Raw genomic sequence first — 16,882 nt, 5'->3', positions numbered from 1 at the left:
ACACACACACACAGAGAAACACACACACACACACACACACACACAAACAAACACACAGAGAGAGCGAGAGAGAGAGAGAGAGAGAAACACACACACACACAAACAGAGAGAGAGAGAGAGAGAGAGAGAAACACACACACACACGGTCAAAAGTATCAGTAAGATTTGTAATGTTTTTTAAATAAGTCTCTTCTGCTCACCAAAGCTGCACTTATGTGATGATTTCTGAAGGATCATGTGACACTGAAGACTGGAGTAATGATGCTGAAAATTCAGCTTTGATCACAGCAATAAATTACATTTTACAATATATTCACATAGACAATGGTTCTTTTAAATTGTAATAATATTTCACTATTTTAAAGTATTTTTGATCAAATAAATGCAGCCTTGGTGAGAAGAAGAGACTCAAAAAAGAGGGAAAAAAAACTTCTGACAGTAATATTTCAATGCCCATATTATTACAGTTTGTTTCAACTGCTTACACACATTTTCAAAACTTTGCCTCTTTTTTTCCAAAACTTTACACACAAATCTAAGAATTGCACTCACAAAATGCCTCACATCTTTCGCAAAATGAAGCACTGCATTCAAAATATCACAAACACATCTCAAAAGCAAACATTTGCAAAACCGTTTGCCATAATATTAATTCCTGTTAGATTTTTGTGTGTTATATAGAGAATTGTGTTGTGTTTTGCAAAAAGTGTTTTATAAAATTGAAAACTGATCCAAAGGCTGAGAATTAGAAATATGGTTTTGCAGATTTGGTGTGTGCTTCTGCTGTTTGAGTGTCAGCTTTCAGAAACTGTGTGACGACAAGTAAAGATTTTGTGTAAGCAGTTGAAAAAAACCCTGTAATTATTAAATAATACATTAACCATCCACTAAACAGCCACACGGGGGTGCTATTATCTCCCCACTTATGTTTGTCAAACAGCAGGGATATAACTAAAGACAGGACAAACTAACAAAAACATAAAAACAACTGCGGAGCACGCCACGGAGGCAGCCATCAGCGTCGGCGCCATCTTGGACCGGTATCGGCAAAATCCACTATCGGTCGACCTCTAGTAAATATCCACACCGGTGCGGTGACTGACTGCCACACATACTCTTCAGAACATTAGATTCATCCATGCTGGGGCCGTGCCGGAGAACAACCCACGCAAACTAGATAATTCAGCACACAGCTGCAATTCCAGGTTTTCAAACAGAGATGGCGACAAAGAGGCAAAACGTACGGACTGCAGCTTTAAATATATTTATATATATATATAATATAAAATGTGTAATATAAACATATAAATGTAAATACATGTAAATATTTCCAAAATATATACTTTAAGCGTGTGTATTTATATATACATAATAAATAAACACATATGTATTATGTAAACAAAAACTTTTGGATGCGATTAATCACGATTAATCGTTTGACAGCACTAGTTTCTACATTGTAAAGTTTTTTTTTTTTTAAAGTTTATTGAGGTAACTGTTAGGAACTATCTTTTAAATATCATAAGATTTCCACAGACAGAATTTCAAAACAAACACAAGCTTCTTCAAACAACTCGTGAGTTTTTATTTTGGAAAATTCAGTCGGCCTGTTTAATTCTCTAATGGAAACGCTCGTTCGTAACACACACATTTACCAGCACACAGAACTAATGCTCCCGTTTGATCTCCACAAACGTTACGTTAAAACAACCTGCACGTCAAGCAAAAAACAAGAGTTTCCGCTCTTTTCGACAGACAAGAACACACACACATATATATACAGTATATATATATATATATACAGTACATATATATATATATATATATGCTTTCCGTGAGGTGCGGCTGCGGCGGGACGGGGGTCGAGGGATGAGGTCACTAGTGTCCAGTCGGTCCGTCGGAGCGGAGGAAGGTTTGTGTGAGACGCTGAGGTCATGTGACGTGCCGAGTCCGTTTCAGACCAGTGTCGAGACTTCAAGAACAATAATTCAGCAGAAATCCACAGAGGCGCCCAGCGTTAGCAGACTGGGGCCACAAATCAAGAGGAGAAAGGAGTCAGTCATTAGTGGTGTTTATCAGTCCAGAGAGGTCACCGGTCCTATCGCTAATGTTCGTTACGCAGGAGGCCTGGCGCGCTTTCAGATGAGACGCCACGTCTTCCCTCTCTGGTCCAGTCTGCCGCACAGAACCATGGGTAAACTTCTCCCGTCAGCTGAGGACCAGAAAACAGGAAGGTCAAGATCTGCGTCATATATCACTGCAAAATCAACAGAAAAATCATGCTTTGCTTTTTTTGTACCAATAAAATTTGTGTCATTTTGCTGCCAATTCTCATTAATGTAATGACAAAAATACCATAATGTGTCTGACTGTTTTACTTTTTCGTTTAATTTTTCTTTCCAGTATTGCAATACATTTTTACAGAATTATTTACTGAAGTTTACAAAAATCTATATCTATTTTTATTAATAAATTAAAGCCAGTACAGTACAACAAATACAATTATAATGTATAAACTTTAAAATTCAATTATATGCATATATTACAGTAATAAAAACTCAATTCGTGTTGGTCATGAAAATTCTATATATAAATATTATTTTATATATATGTGTGTGTGTGTGTGTGTGTGTGTGTGTGTATATATATATATAATTAACAATTCATAATTCAGAAAATTATAAAATGAAAAACAGTTTTTTGAAATCTATATGTATTTTTATTAATAAATTAAAGTCAGTACAACAAACACAATTATAATGTATAAACTTTAAAATGTAATAATAATATGCATATATTACAGTAATAAAAACTCGATTTTTGTTAATTGTTATAAAAGTCTCTATATAAATATTGTTTTTATTTATATAAATAAACAGTAAATATCACATATGATATGCCAAAAATAATAATAATTATAATTAACATCATTCATATTTCACAAACTTTTAGTGAAACACTGTTTTTTTTTAAGTTTTAAGAAAACAATGGATGCTAAATTAATGCATGACTTTTTATTATTTTTTATTATACAGTCATGTTATCAGCTAAAGAAGTTTTTTTCAAGTGACTACACAATAATACTACGAATAATAATAATGATTATTATTGTTAAGAATAATTAATTTTAAATAAGTAAACACAAATACAATAACATTGATATTTAAAAAATTACATATATATTTAGAAATGTATAGACTTCTTGAGGTGAATTACACTATTGTTAAAAAGTTTCTGGTGAGTAGAATTTTTTTTATTTTTAATGAAAGTATCAAGTTCTTCAGCAAGGGTGCATTAAATTGATCAAAAAAGACCGTACAGACATTTATAATGTTATATTTTTGTTTTTAAATAGCAGAAATAGCAGAAGATCCTTTAAAAAACATTTAAAATAATTGTACTTTTGAATGGCGGTGTTCATAAATCCCATCATGTACATTTATAAAATATTTTTTACTAAAAAGTGACAATAAGAGTAACAGTGATGCTTGCTTTAGCAAACAAACACCACCAATAAATACATAAATGTAATATTTCTCTCTCACAAGTGCTGGCCTTTCAAGAGGCATTTCTCAGCAATTCTGTGATTGTTAGTGTTGATTTGTGGTTTATTTGGACTCGTTTCCGGCGTGTTATGTCATTGTGTTAGCGGTGTCTCGTCAGTCTGGGTGTTTTGGCACCTGGTTCACGACACGACGCAGCGGCAGCTCATGCAGTCCTGTCCGCTCTCATCCGGAGGGTTCAGCTTCCTCATCTTGTGCTGACGGATCTCTCGCACCAGCGTGTAAAACGCGTCCTCCACACCCTGCACACACACCAGGAGAAACACCAACCAATGCTGGTGCTATCGAGAGACTCGGGAAACTCACACACATCTCACAAATCAGTAACAAACCAGACGCCATTAAGGTCTGAGTAACACAAAGCGGCAGTGAGTCATTCCCTGCAGTGTTATACAACACACCCTCTGTGTGTGTGTGTTTGTGTGAGAGTGAGTGTGTGTCTGTGTGTGAGTGAGTGAGTGAGTGAGTGAGTGAGTGAGTGAGTGAGTGAGTGAGTGAGTGAGTGAGTGAGTGAGTGAGTGAGTGAGTGAGTGAGTGAGTGAGTGAGTGAGTGAGTGAGTGAGTGAGTGAGTGAGTGAGTGAGTGAGTGAGTGAGTGAGTGAGTGAGTGAGTGAGTGAGTGAGTGAGTGAGTGAGTGAGTGAGTGAGTGAGTGAGTGAGTGAGTGAGTGAGTGAGTGAGTGAGTGAGTGAGTGAGTGAGTGAGTGAGTGAGTGAGTGAGTGAGTGAGTGAGTGAGTGAGTGAGTGAGTGAGTGAGTGAGTGAGTGAGTGAGTGAGTGAGTGAGTGAGTGAGTGAGTGAGTGAGTGAGTGAGTGAGTGAGTGAGTGAGTGAGTGAGTGAGTGAGTGAGTGAGTGAGTGAGTGAGTGAGTGAGTGAGTGAGTGAGTGAGTGAGTGAGTGAGTGAGTGAGTGAGTGAGTGAGTGAGTGAGTGAGTGAGTGAGTGAGTGAGTGAGTGAGTGAGTGAGTGAGTGAGTGAGTGAGTGAGTGAGTGAGTGAGTGAGTGAGTGAGTGAGTGAGTGAGTGAGTGAGTGTGAGTGTGTGTGTGTGTCTATGTGTGTGTGTGCGTGTCTGTGTGTGAGTGAGTGAGTGAATAAGAGAGTGTGTGTGTGTGTGTGTGTGTGTGAGTGAGTGAGTGAATAAGAGAGAGTGTGTTGTGAGAGTGTGTGTGTGTGTGTGAGTGTGATTGTGTGTGTGTGTGTGTGTGAGTGAATATGTACTAAATGCTGTAAATCCAAAGAATCTTCCAGAACCATAAACTTATAAAACCCGAGACCCCTGAGAAAACAAAAAACACAAAACAAAGCAAAACAAAACCAAAAAGCAAAAAAAAAAACACAGTAGAAAAAAGCAAACACAAAAAAAAGCAAGCAAACAAACAAAAACACAACACAAAGCTTAAAAAACAAAAACAAACAAACAAAGAAAAGAAAAAAAACAAAGGGGAAAAAACACAGTAAAACCAAAAAAGCTAACAAACAAACATCACAAAGCTTAAAAAACACAAAACAAAGCAAAACAAAACCAAAACCAAAAAGAAAAAAACAGTAGAAAAAAACAAACAAAAAAAAAGCAAACAAACAAACACATCACAAAGCTTAAAAAACAAAACAAAGCAATGCTAAAAAAAACAAAAACACAAAACAAAGCAAAACCAAAAAGCAAAAAAAACAACAAAAAAAGCAGAAAAAAACAAAAACAAAAAGCAAAAAAAAAGCTAACAAACACATCACAAAGCTTAAAAAAACAAACAAAGCAATGCTAAAAAAAAACACAAAACAAAGCAAAACTAAAAACACAAAACAAAGCAAAGCAAAAACAAAGAACAAAAAAAGATTTGAAGTAAACCGAGTCAGAAATACTGTATTGTAGGTGGGTCAGTTATTTTGGACACAGTTTACTCAGATGACTATACTTTAGGAAATTTTGTTCTTTAAATGCCTGTCAGAAACTGACTGACCTGTCGTGTTTTGGCTGAGGTTTCGATGAAGGGGATCCCGTAGCTGCGCGCGAGCTCCTGTGCTTGCCGTGTGTCCACCGTCCGGGCCGGGAGGTCGCACTTGTTACCCACCAGCACCATGGGCACGTCATCCGAGTCCTTCACCCGTTTGATCTGTTCCCTGAGAGCAACACAAAGCGTCACGCTCAAACACAACCAGTGCTGTACGAAGTTCAATATGACAGCTCTAGCAAACTAAATGTCCGTTCTCACCAAAGACAACAATGATAACTATAATGCTTTAAAAATCGCTCTTTGAGGATTGGGAAATCCACACAAAAACTATAATGATAATGACACAGAGGAGAGATACCGTTAAAATCACATTAAAAGTGTTTTTTTTTCCAGTTGAAATGATAAAAACAATGACAGCCAATCAGAATCCATCCGGCTTTAAAGAGCTCAAGCATTTAAAGCAACAAAACACACAACACACAAAACTCCAGTCTTCAGTGTCACATGATCCTTCAGAAATCATTCTAATATATTTGCTGCTTATTATTGGTGCTCATTAATAATAATGAGCATAAGAGACTTTTTTCAAAAACATTTAAAAATCTTTTGACTGATAGTGTATATATAATGCAAACTGATTATCAACTGCCATCTGCGTCTGATATTAAACAGTGCACTACTATTCCCCATGTTGTACTGTACTTCATGTATTAAAATACATTATCTAGACCCCATTACCCACAAACAGCAAACAGATGGATGTAATCCAGTTATCCTCCTTTTGCTTTCTCCTTTCATGTCCTTGAAAGCTCTCTCGCTCTCTCTCTCTCTCTCTTTCGCTCTCTCTTTCTCTCTCTCGCTCGCTCTCTCTCTCTCTCTCTCGCTCTCCTTTAGTCTAATTGAGTTGGGATCGATTTCACTGGCACTGCACCATCATACTCCATCTCACTTTCTGCTGTCCTCTCAAGCACAAATACTGAATATTTTGCGACGGATGCCCTGGCAAAGATGCAATTTCAGGATCTGAATCAGAATCAATGCTAACATGATTTCAGGGGTCACAGGGTTGATGGGCTCACATAACATTTCACATAACATACACTTCTTTGTGTAATTTGCAGTTTTGGCTCTTGGCCGTAGTAACTAAAATTTTTTATTCCAGGTCATATTTCACACCAAAATGAGAAGGAAGAAAGAAAGAAAGAAAGAAAGAAATTAAGACAGATAGCATTAAAGTCACCAAGAAATAAAAAATGAATATTCTTAATTTTATGGTATATTGTTTATTATAAACGATGTTTTCATGCACACTATTATTTTTTTAATTCATGTGCCCTTGTAATCTTTAATCAAAATAATTTCCTTTGCAATGACATCTCTTCTCTCAACTTTAATTATAATTTAAATCATATACGTATATAAAATATATAAAATAAATATATAATAAATAAATAATACAAATGTTTTAAAAAATTATATATACACATTAATTATACAAAGTGCATTTTTCTAAATTAATTTGAAAGCAGTACAACAAATACTTCCGTGATGTATGAATACTTTGCTTTTTAACTAATATATCATTACTTTTGTTCAGAGTGCAGTAATGAGAAAGAGATTTTGTGCATTATGGTAATAAAAATTGGTGTTTCATGTCATGAAAATAATGTGACAAATCGTAATGGTCTAAAAATATTCTTCAGTTTCTTTAATAAAAATATAATTTCTTATTTTTGTCTTTTGATTTTGGCATGAAATACAACCTGAACTTATTCTTGACAGGTTGCATCATGGATAATGAGATTTTTAAAAAAATTAGATAAATAATTTTAATGTACTGTGTAAATAAATGAAAATTTCAGTGAATTTACAAGTGCGAAATCTAGTAATCTCTATCCTCCTGACTAGTTTGTCCTCTGTAGAGGACATTCGTTTTTAGCGATTTCTCTGAGACCTCACATGCCACAGTTTTAAGTCTGGATGTCCTGTACAGAGCACATTCAGGGCATTTCAGAGATACCAAATGATTGGATGTTTGACCATGACCACTCCTTCTCCTTGGTCTTTAAAAACGGCTGACATTAATTTAGTGATCAAGTGTAACACTCTTATGGAAATATGATAATATTTTTCTTATGGAAATAGGACTCATTTTCAAATTGTTTGTCATAAATCAACATCTCAGGAAAACGTTATGGGGTTTCAAATCAAAAATATCAGTTTCACACATGTCCACTGTAGAGGACACCAGGACATAAAGCATGTTTATTAGGCATTTTGGGAGACACAACAAATGAATAGGGAGAGAAATTTCTATGAAATATTACATATAACATAGTTGAGAATCATCTTTATATAAAGTTTGGTATAAAAAATACAAATTGATTTGTGATTAAAACAAAAATCCCACTGTTTTTGCCTTTTCATGTTTATTCATGTATTTTTATTTTAAAAAAAACATGACTTTTCTCTACAGAGGACGTAGCATAACATATGAATAAAATATAATTTTTCTAAAATTTTATTTTTCAATTTTTTCCGTATGCTCTAAACAATGTAATGACATGAAAAAAAAAAACCTAAATTCACAAAAAACAATTTTTTCCCTGGTAGTCAGGAGGCTATATAAAACTATGCAATTAGGAATTTCATGTGAAACTCAGATTTCGCAAATGTTTCGCAATGACCAATAGAAAGCTGCTTGGTTTAAATATGACTTCTGTGACCTGTGCTTCAAACATTGCTAGCCAAAGGCAATGGACCGGTTTTGCTTACAAAAAATGAGCTGAAATTTTGCTAATGTGACTGCGCTTATAAACAGCATTTTCAAACATGATCACAACCAAAACACAATGACATTTGCCCTTGTAATTGAAAAAAGGTTAGCCAATCATAACAAAAAGGTTAGCCAATCATAACAGAAGTTATTTACATATAAAAGTCTTAAAGTTACCATAGCAAAAAAAAAAAATATAATAATAATAATGTTTTTTCAACCACATTTTTTTTCTGATATCCATTTTCTTGCTTCAAGATAAAATTGAAGAAATGCAAAGGATATTGAAGAGATATTTTGAGGAGAAATTCCAAACAGAGACAAAACGTTTCAGCCTGACAGCTGATTTTCAAACACACACCTGTACTGATGAATGTCCTCAAAGGACTTGGTGTTATTGATGGCAAACACACAGAGGAAGCCCTCTCCTGTCCTCATGTACTGGTCCCTCATGGCGCTGTACTCCTCCTGACCTGCAGTGTCCAAGATGTCCAGGAGACATGTCTCCCCGTCAATCACCACCTGCTTCCTGTAGGAGTCCTGCAGACAAATCAACACCAAACTCAAGCCTGCCTTCATTTTCATTCACCATTTCTTGTTTATTTCTTACTCAGTAGCCAATTAGCTTCAGTTATTTCACACACATGGACATGATTTGAATTTCTTTTTTTTTTTTTTTAAATGTGCCAAATAAAGGACTTTGGGGACAAAGCGACAGGGACTGAAACAGTAAACAGACAGTGGAGATGGTTGAGTTGTGTCCTGTCAGACACATGTGTGTTAGCGCACAGCGATTGAGCCATAAAAAGGACATTGTTTGTCCAGAGACGGGCGTGGCGGGAAAAGAGGACAGAGAGAGCGAGGGACGTGTAGAAGCACGTACACACACACACACACACACAACCCTCACACTGAGAGCAAATGCAGGCCGAGGGGAAACTCCTGCGGTTTATTTGACACTGAGTGTGTGGAGAAACACACAGACTGAATCAGTGAATGGTAGGGCTGGAGTTTATTTATTGCCCAGTGATGTTGTGAGATATAGTGAAGAGACGGACCACTGGTCAGTTTAGTAAAGCATAACGTACAGTACAAGAAAGCTAAGGATGTACCAGAATCAAATCGAACAAAAGGTTCCATTAGTTAAAAGGTTTGTTCACCCCAGAATGAAAATTCTGTCATTAATTACTCGCCCTCATGTCGTTCCAAACCCGTAAGACCTTCGTTCATCTTCGGAACACAAATTAAGATATTTTTGATCAAATCCGAGAGCTCTCTGACCCTCCCATAGACCGCAAGGATCCTTACACGAGGAGGCTCAGAAACGTAGTAAGGAGATCGATAAAATAATCTATGTGACATCAGTGGTTCAACTGTACTTTTATGAAGCTACGAGAATACTTTTTGTGCGCAAAGAAAACAAAAATAACGACTTTATTCAACAATTCGTTGCGCCCTATAGCGCCATTTTGGAGAGTATCCACTGAACGTAAACAACGTATGCATCATATGTACGCAGATACGTTGTTTTCGTTCAGATCAAAGCGTTAACAACGTATCCGCGTACATACGATGCATACGTCGTTTACGTTCAGTGGATACTCTCCAAAATGGCACTGGATCCTTGTTGTCTATGGAGGGTCAGAGAGCTCTTGGACTTCATCAAAAATATCTTAAATTGTGTTCCAAAGATGAACGGAGGTCTTACGGGTTTGGAACGACATGAGGGTGAGTAATTAATGACAGATTTTCATTTTTAAGTTTATGTGAGTTAATAGGGCTGGGCAAAAAAAAATAGATTTTTCAATTAATCGTTTTTTTTTTATGACGTCGATTCAATATCGATTCTCAAAAGCCGCGAATCGATCTTTTCCAGTATTTATTTCAGCACACATTTAAAATAAGATCTGATTAACATGAATTTTATCATTAGTCTTCTCCACTAGATGTCACCCTTATTTACCTTGCGCGATGTTACAACAGAAAGCCTGTCATTCATTCAGTGCTTATCATGGCCATACGCATGATTCGCAATGCTCAGGTGAAGTGCTATAGTAATACTATAAATCTGCGGAAGCATTTGATACCGTGCATAAGGCGCCATGATTTCCGCAATGAATGAATGGCGGGGCGCACTGTTTTGTTTACTACACACATACTAAAGCGTGGATGACGCTCGCGGTGTTTTCAGCTTCTGCCGTCTCACTATATGATGATATGAACATGAATGTCATCTCCAGCTGCTCTGAGAGTCACTTCATTAGCATTTTACTGTTTAATTTGAGAAAACTACCGTCATATCACATACACAGCAGCTGCAAGTTCTTCACGGCAACCCGTCAAAATAAAAGTTCAGTTTAACGTTAAGAAACTGTCAGAATATATTACTATTTAGCAGCCTTAAGACTCAATGCTACTACTGCTAATAAATATTAATAAATCTTTATTTTTAAAGGAATAATCACATCTGTTTTCTTTTTAATTTTAACAGTAAACCTCTGTTGTGCAGCACTTTGTTTGCCAAAAAATAAAAGGGTTTAATTTTTATTTGATTAGGATAAATTTAATTAATGTTTTATGCCTTCATCTGATTACCAGAAAAATTAAGAACATTTTATAGGGCCCTATTATCGTTTAAAAAAGGACCCTCTACAAAAAAAAGAATAGGTTTAAAATACAGGCATGTGGTTCTTAATTTCTTTTTATTAATTCACCATTTGTAATCTGATGTTTACTGTTAATGTTTTAGCATTTGTATTAAAAACTATATTCACTGAATGTAATAAAAAAATCGGGAATCTGAATCGATACCCAGCCCTATGAGTTAACTCACATAAAGGGATAGTTCACCTAAAAATGAAAAGCTGCCGAAAATGTACTCAATTTACTAAATATTCAGCTATTTTTTTAACATTAAGATCAATGAGTAATAATTTTTTTTTTTTTTACAGTATTTATAAATTAAATTCTTTGTTAATGTTAGTTAAAACAAATACAGCTGTTCATTGTTAGTTCATATTAGCTCAGGTCCATTAAATAATATAAACAGATATTTGATAACTGTTGAAAAAGTTAAAATTAAGATTAATAAATGCTTTAGTGGTATTCGTTGTTAGTTTGTGTTAACTAATGTAATTAAGTAATGGTAATGTATGAAACCCTATTTGTAAAGAGTTACCGAATTTTTACAGCCCTACGAGAAAGCATGATATACTGTGGATTAGGGATGTCACATTGACGATAACCATGATATTTAAAAAGCGAAATATTGATGTTAATATTGCACATACAAAAACAATCGTATGATTATCCGCAATAATCCAGTGCCAGTAACTGGTTGACACTCCAACACAGTAGGTGGCAGTATTGCACCTTAACACTGGCTGCCATCCGTCATGAAATGGAAAAAAGACGATGACGACACAATGTGTAGCTAATAATCTAATACAATAATGCAGCTACAATAAAAAGATATTTCATAGAACATGGGGTCAAAACAACATTGGGTCATAACTCCTATTGCATGGACAAAATACTGTAACTATCTGCAACAGCATTGCTGACCTTTATAATGATATATGACAGAGCACTATACTATTGTATGATGTTGTTACAGTTCCTAATTATCATTAGTATGATCATATTTCATGAATTATAAAATTACTGTCAAATAGAAATAGGCAAAAAAAAAATCAGTTATAACTGTCTAACAGCTGCAGCTGATAGGGTAAAAACACAAAAAGTACAGTTATTGATTATGTATTGATATCAACCACAATGTCCTGATGATATTTTATATATAGCTGATACTGTATATATTACTGGATAAGATCACTCAATGCACACACACACACACACACACACACAGTGTTACCTCTATAGTGGGGTCGTATTCATCCACAAAGTGGTTCTGGATGAGTTGGATGGTGAGAGCGCTCTTGCCCACGCCTCCAGCGCCCACCACCACCAGCTTATATTCAGTCATTCCTTCACTCCTCTTCAACCTCTCGCCACACCTGAGGAGAAACCAGCAGCGCCATCAATACAGACAAACCTCCCACTGCATCCAGATTCACCGATTTCTATTATAGACACGACAAAGATCCTCTTCAGGCCTTAATGTATCCTTAGGAAAGGATTCGTAGAACATAATGTTTGTCAGCGGTGCTTTGTTGAAATTACCATATAAGAAGTCCAAAGTCTCACTCTCTCAAATTTACATTTTAACTAAAGCCTGCAAATTATTACAAGCTGTAGTTTTTCATCCATATTAAGGACCAGATACAGCAAACCAAACTAGCGGTGAAGAAAGCTGTCTGTGGTGTCGCTTCATGTCAACTACATCTCGGCCAACTGGTTATGTTTGAACACAACACAAAGACAACAGTCAATGACGTATGCATGTTCTGCACCTGCTTGAGAGGAAATTACTCTTAATACCAGTAGGTGGCAGTAGTTTGTATGCGCCACTCTAAAAAGGGAAACTGTAAGTGCTAGGACTGCGAATATACAAACCATAAACAAAGCAGCGCTGCGTATTTTGCTTGCTTTGTCACTTTCACCGTTTTTTTGTCTTGTGTACTAGTCTGCAAAGCTGAACTGTGGAAGCCCGTTTCCGCCATTGAATAAAAAAAAGTTCACATCTCACACTTCTGACTTTATTTCTCACAATTGCGAGTTTACATCTCACAATTGTGACTTTTTTCTCAGAATTGACAAATAGTTGCAAGTTATAAAGTCAGTATTGCGTGATATAAACTCACAATTGTAAGAAAAAGTCAGAATTGAGAGTTTTTATCTTGCAATAATTACTTATTTCTCACAATTGCGAGTTTATATTCCACTATTCTGACTTTATATCTCACAATTGTGAGTTTATATCCTGCAATGCTGAGAAAAAAAGTCAGAATTGTGAGATGTAAACTCATAATTTAAATTTTTATTTTTGGCGAAAATGGGCTTCCATAATGAACAGCCAATCTGGGATGGTTTTCCTAAAAGCATTGTTAGCCAACTATGATCGCAAGTTCCCTCATTAGCAACATAGTTTAACAATTCGATGTTTTTAACGAAACAATCATTCCAACAAACATTCGCAAACAGTATCGCATCGCAATCTTGTGGGGGTAGAACTACAGCTCTTACTATACTTTTACTATAATAAAACTCTGGTTAATTTTCGTAAGGGAAATGCTGTTGTTGTCTAAAAGAACGGCCAAAAGACATGAAACCGCTTCAGTGTTTAGTTAAAAACGGTGTCGTGTAAACACCCCCTTCGTCCACCAAGACCAAGAATCATGGAGAATTTATCCTAAAGAAATCTGGAATGCTCTTTCATATTCCACTGTTTAGTATTCAGTGAACAAACTCACACAGAACTGCAAGGAAGATAAACTATGAAATATGAAAAGCATTCTGGAACTTGAAATAAGACCCAAGCTTGCAGCGCTCCAAGTTTTTTATGATAACTGATCATTTTGTGGGTTTCAGTTCAAGTTTCAACACGGTCTAAAACAACATTAACTCTGAATGTGATCCAGCTACCGTCCCTCACTGGTTTTATTATCATAGGCTGGATGTAGCTGGTTTCGGATGGTTGATGTTGTTTTCCTGACTGTGAGGTCCTGTGGTTTCATTACAACTGCATTTCCAAAGAAAAAGACAGCTCCTGAGAAATGCAAGTCAGTGTCTAGTATTGCCTAATTTGACAGGAGTTATTTATTTATCCAGCAAATGACAAGTCAACATCGCTACAGATTAAGCATTCATTCCCACAACTTTTTAATTTATACCCTTATTTTAGTTAAAACGTGGCCACGACTTAACTAAACAAGGGCACCAAATTAGTACAATGTGGCCGCGATTTAACTAAAACAAAGGAACCAATTACTACAAGGCTATAATTTAACTAAAACCAGCAAACGAATCAATAAAACAATCCAATTACATTTGTTGGAAGAACTCTTAACACTCTTAAAAGGATAGTTCACTTAATTACTCACCCTAATGTCATTCCAAACTAGGGATGGGCATTCCAAGCAAAAATAATATTCGAAAATCGCTGGGTATTATTCGATTATTATTTGAAAATCGCACCCCTCCCCCGCAAGCACGCACAAACACCCATAAACATAGAGAGATGGAGAGAGACGGGATTCACGCTTTCAATCTGTGTGATAAACGGTTTAATTCAGAAGATAGGCTACCTTAACTCAAGCCATATAATGATTGTAACGTGCTGAAACATATTAATATAATAAACATGACCGAATGACGGCACTTATTAACATAACAGTCCAGCGATCTGTGAGAAATAAAGTCAGAAGTGTGAGTAGGGTTGGGTACCGAAACCCGGTACCAATATGGCACCGGTACCTATGTAACCGGTATGTACTAGAACCAAATCCGAACGCAGATTTCGGTGCCTCATTTCGGTGCCATGCCTCAGCGATCGATTGAAATATTTGTCCTCTGGTTCATCGATTCGCATAAATCAACTGCTTATAAGGCTAGGACATTTCCATTTCGAAAAACTGAATCCCTAAAGGGAATAGGTACGAGATGTGAAGAAAAATATACTTCAATATCTTCTGTCGCAATTATATCGTTGGGTATCAAGCGATCCCGGGGGGCTACCGACGCGCGGAGGGTGGCGTTCGAGAGGGCTCCTCGAGCTGAAGGGATCCCCCGAATTTGGTGGAGATCCGCCGGCGCGTTCGCCAGATAGTGACACCAGTCAACACTTTCACTTTCGCAGCATTCAAGCGTTGTCTTATTCGACCGCAAGTGCCCTGCGAAGTGCACTTCACATGAAATTCCGCCATGATTCCAGTTCCAAGGGAACGTACACGTTACAAACAAAGGGCATTAAAGTGCGCGAGAGGTGAATTTATATTGTATATATTGTATATATATCTTTGTCACGTCATTATAAGTGTTTGATCACCACATTTGAGTGATCATTGCAAAAAATGTGTTTATGTATATATATTGTTTATGTATATAAATGCCGCCGATATAACAAATTTTTTTTACAGAACATATAACGCAGATAAAATGCTTGAAATGGTGTAATTACTTAGTTTGTCCAACAGAGCGCGCTCCATTGTTTGCTACTGGCGACCTGGACGAAACGCTTTAAGGCTTAAGTCTATGGAAAACCATTGAAACGTTGAACGGCCATATCTCCGTAACGGTGCGGCGGATCCGCACCAAATTCGAGGGATCCCTTCAGCTCGAGGAACCCTCTCGAACGCGAATCGAGTGTATGTCTAGAGGCCCACTTTCGAATGAGACCACCCCCGCGTCGGATAGCCCCCGGGGTTCGGGAGTTACGGGTGGTCAAATTCGTGGATGAAGGGATCCCCCGAATTTGGTGGAGATCCGCCGGCGCGTTCGCCAGATAGTGACACCAGTCAACACTTTCACTTTCGCAGCATTCAAGCGTTGTCTTATTCGACCGCAAGTGCCCTGCGAAGTGGACTTCACATGAAATTCCGCCATGATTCCAGTTCCAAGGGAACGTACACGTTACAAACAAAGGGCATTAAAGTGCGCGAGAGGTGAATTTATATTGTATATATTGTATATATATCTTTGTCACGTCATTATAAGTGTTTGATCACCACATTTGAGTGATCATTGCAAAAAATGTGTTTATGTATATATATTGTTTATGTATATCCTAATATCGGTATCGGTATCGGCCCCGAAAAACCCATATCGGTCGGGCTCTAGTAATTACACTGTATACTGTAAACTGCGGGCATCAGGCAGTCATTATTAATATGCGGGGCATTGAAATCACTTATGAACGCGAGCTTGTTTTTTTACTTTCACTTTCGAGATTCGCGATCACATGTACAGAGCAGCACTCGGCAGTACTTACTAGGGATGGGCGATATCTTATCGTTCTTTTCTTAAAAGAAACAGGATTCCCTGAATTACCGTCATTGATATCGTTATCGTAATAAATACCAGAAACATCGTGATATATTTTAAAGCCCATATCGCCCATCCCTAATACTTACCACACATTTTAGAAGATTAGATGTTTGTCAGTGGTGCTCAGGATCTGCAAATCATTCGCCATCATCCTATCAGTCATCTCTCCTTACTCTGTAAGCTCTTTAACCATGTCTCTTTAGTGGCTCTGTAGAACGCGTTATTTGTTTTTCGCGCCTTTCTGAATACACCTCTAACCCAGTCGGGGGAGTTTGTGGTCCTCACAGCGCTCTTATTTGACATCGTCCCAAGTTACTGTAACCATTATATGCTACGCAAGTCTTTTTTTATGCCACGCAAGTCTACAGTGTGCGCGTGAGACAATGTGTTCTTCTGTTGTCTTTGACAGATTTAGGTGCGTTATTGCCAGCGCCACATGAACGCGTCACCACCGCATCAGCACGGAAAACATGGGGAAATTTTTTAAGACAATAATCGCACAACCTATTCGATATTCTATAATTAAAACAACTAATTGAATATTTGAAAACCATGACCCATCCCTAATAGTAATAGCCTAGATATGAGTACTTCACAATTCTAAGGAGATACATCTTACTACCTAATGAACAGTTCCACCTACTCCCATT

At 36.8% G+C, this 16,882-nt stretch overlaps 1 protein-coding gene across 2 annotated transcripts in view; it reads right to left on the bottom strand.

Moving 5' to 3' along the window:
- Positions 1–1,568: 1,568 nt before the first annotated feature.
- LOC107707549 (GTPase HRas) overlaps positions 1,569–16,882 on the bottom strand; it is a 38,998-nt gene continuing 23,684 nt past the window's right edge. Inside the window, exons 2-6 of one of the 2 annotated variants that reach the window (XM_016511615.1) lie at positions 12,163–12,304; positions 8,650–8,828; positions 5,519–5,678; positions 3,681–3,805; positions 1,569–2,257 (exon numbers count right to left, since the gene is read on the bottom strand). In XM_016511615.1, coding sequence (XP_016367101.1) covers positions 3,686–3,805; positions 5,519–5,678; positions 8,650–8,828; positions 12,163–12,273 — 570 coding nt within the window. In that variant the 5' untranslated portion in view covers positions 12,274–12,304 and the 3' untranslated portion in view covers positions 1,569–2,257; positions 3,681–3,685. The remainder of the gene's footprint in view (positions 2,258–3,680; positions 3,806–5,518; positions 5,679–8,649; positions 8,829–12,162; positions 12,305–16,882) is intronic. The other variant, XM_016511614.1, reaches the window with a different exon arrangement.

Source organism: Sinocyclocheilus rhinocerous, unplaced genomic scaffold (assembly GCF_001515625.1).
Source record: "Sinocyclocheilus rhinocerous isolate Xijiao unplaced genomic scaffold, SAMN03320098_v1.1 scaffold1376, whole genome shotgun sequence".
Classification (NCBI taxonomy): domain Eukaryota; kingdom Metazoa; phylum Chordata; class Actinopteri; order Cypriniformes; family Cyprinidae; genus Sinocyclocheilus; species Sinocyclocheilus rhinocerous.
The sequence above is the reverse complement of the archived record's forward strand: the minus strand, read 5'-3'. Positions and strand labels throughout refer to the sequence as shown.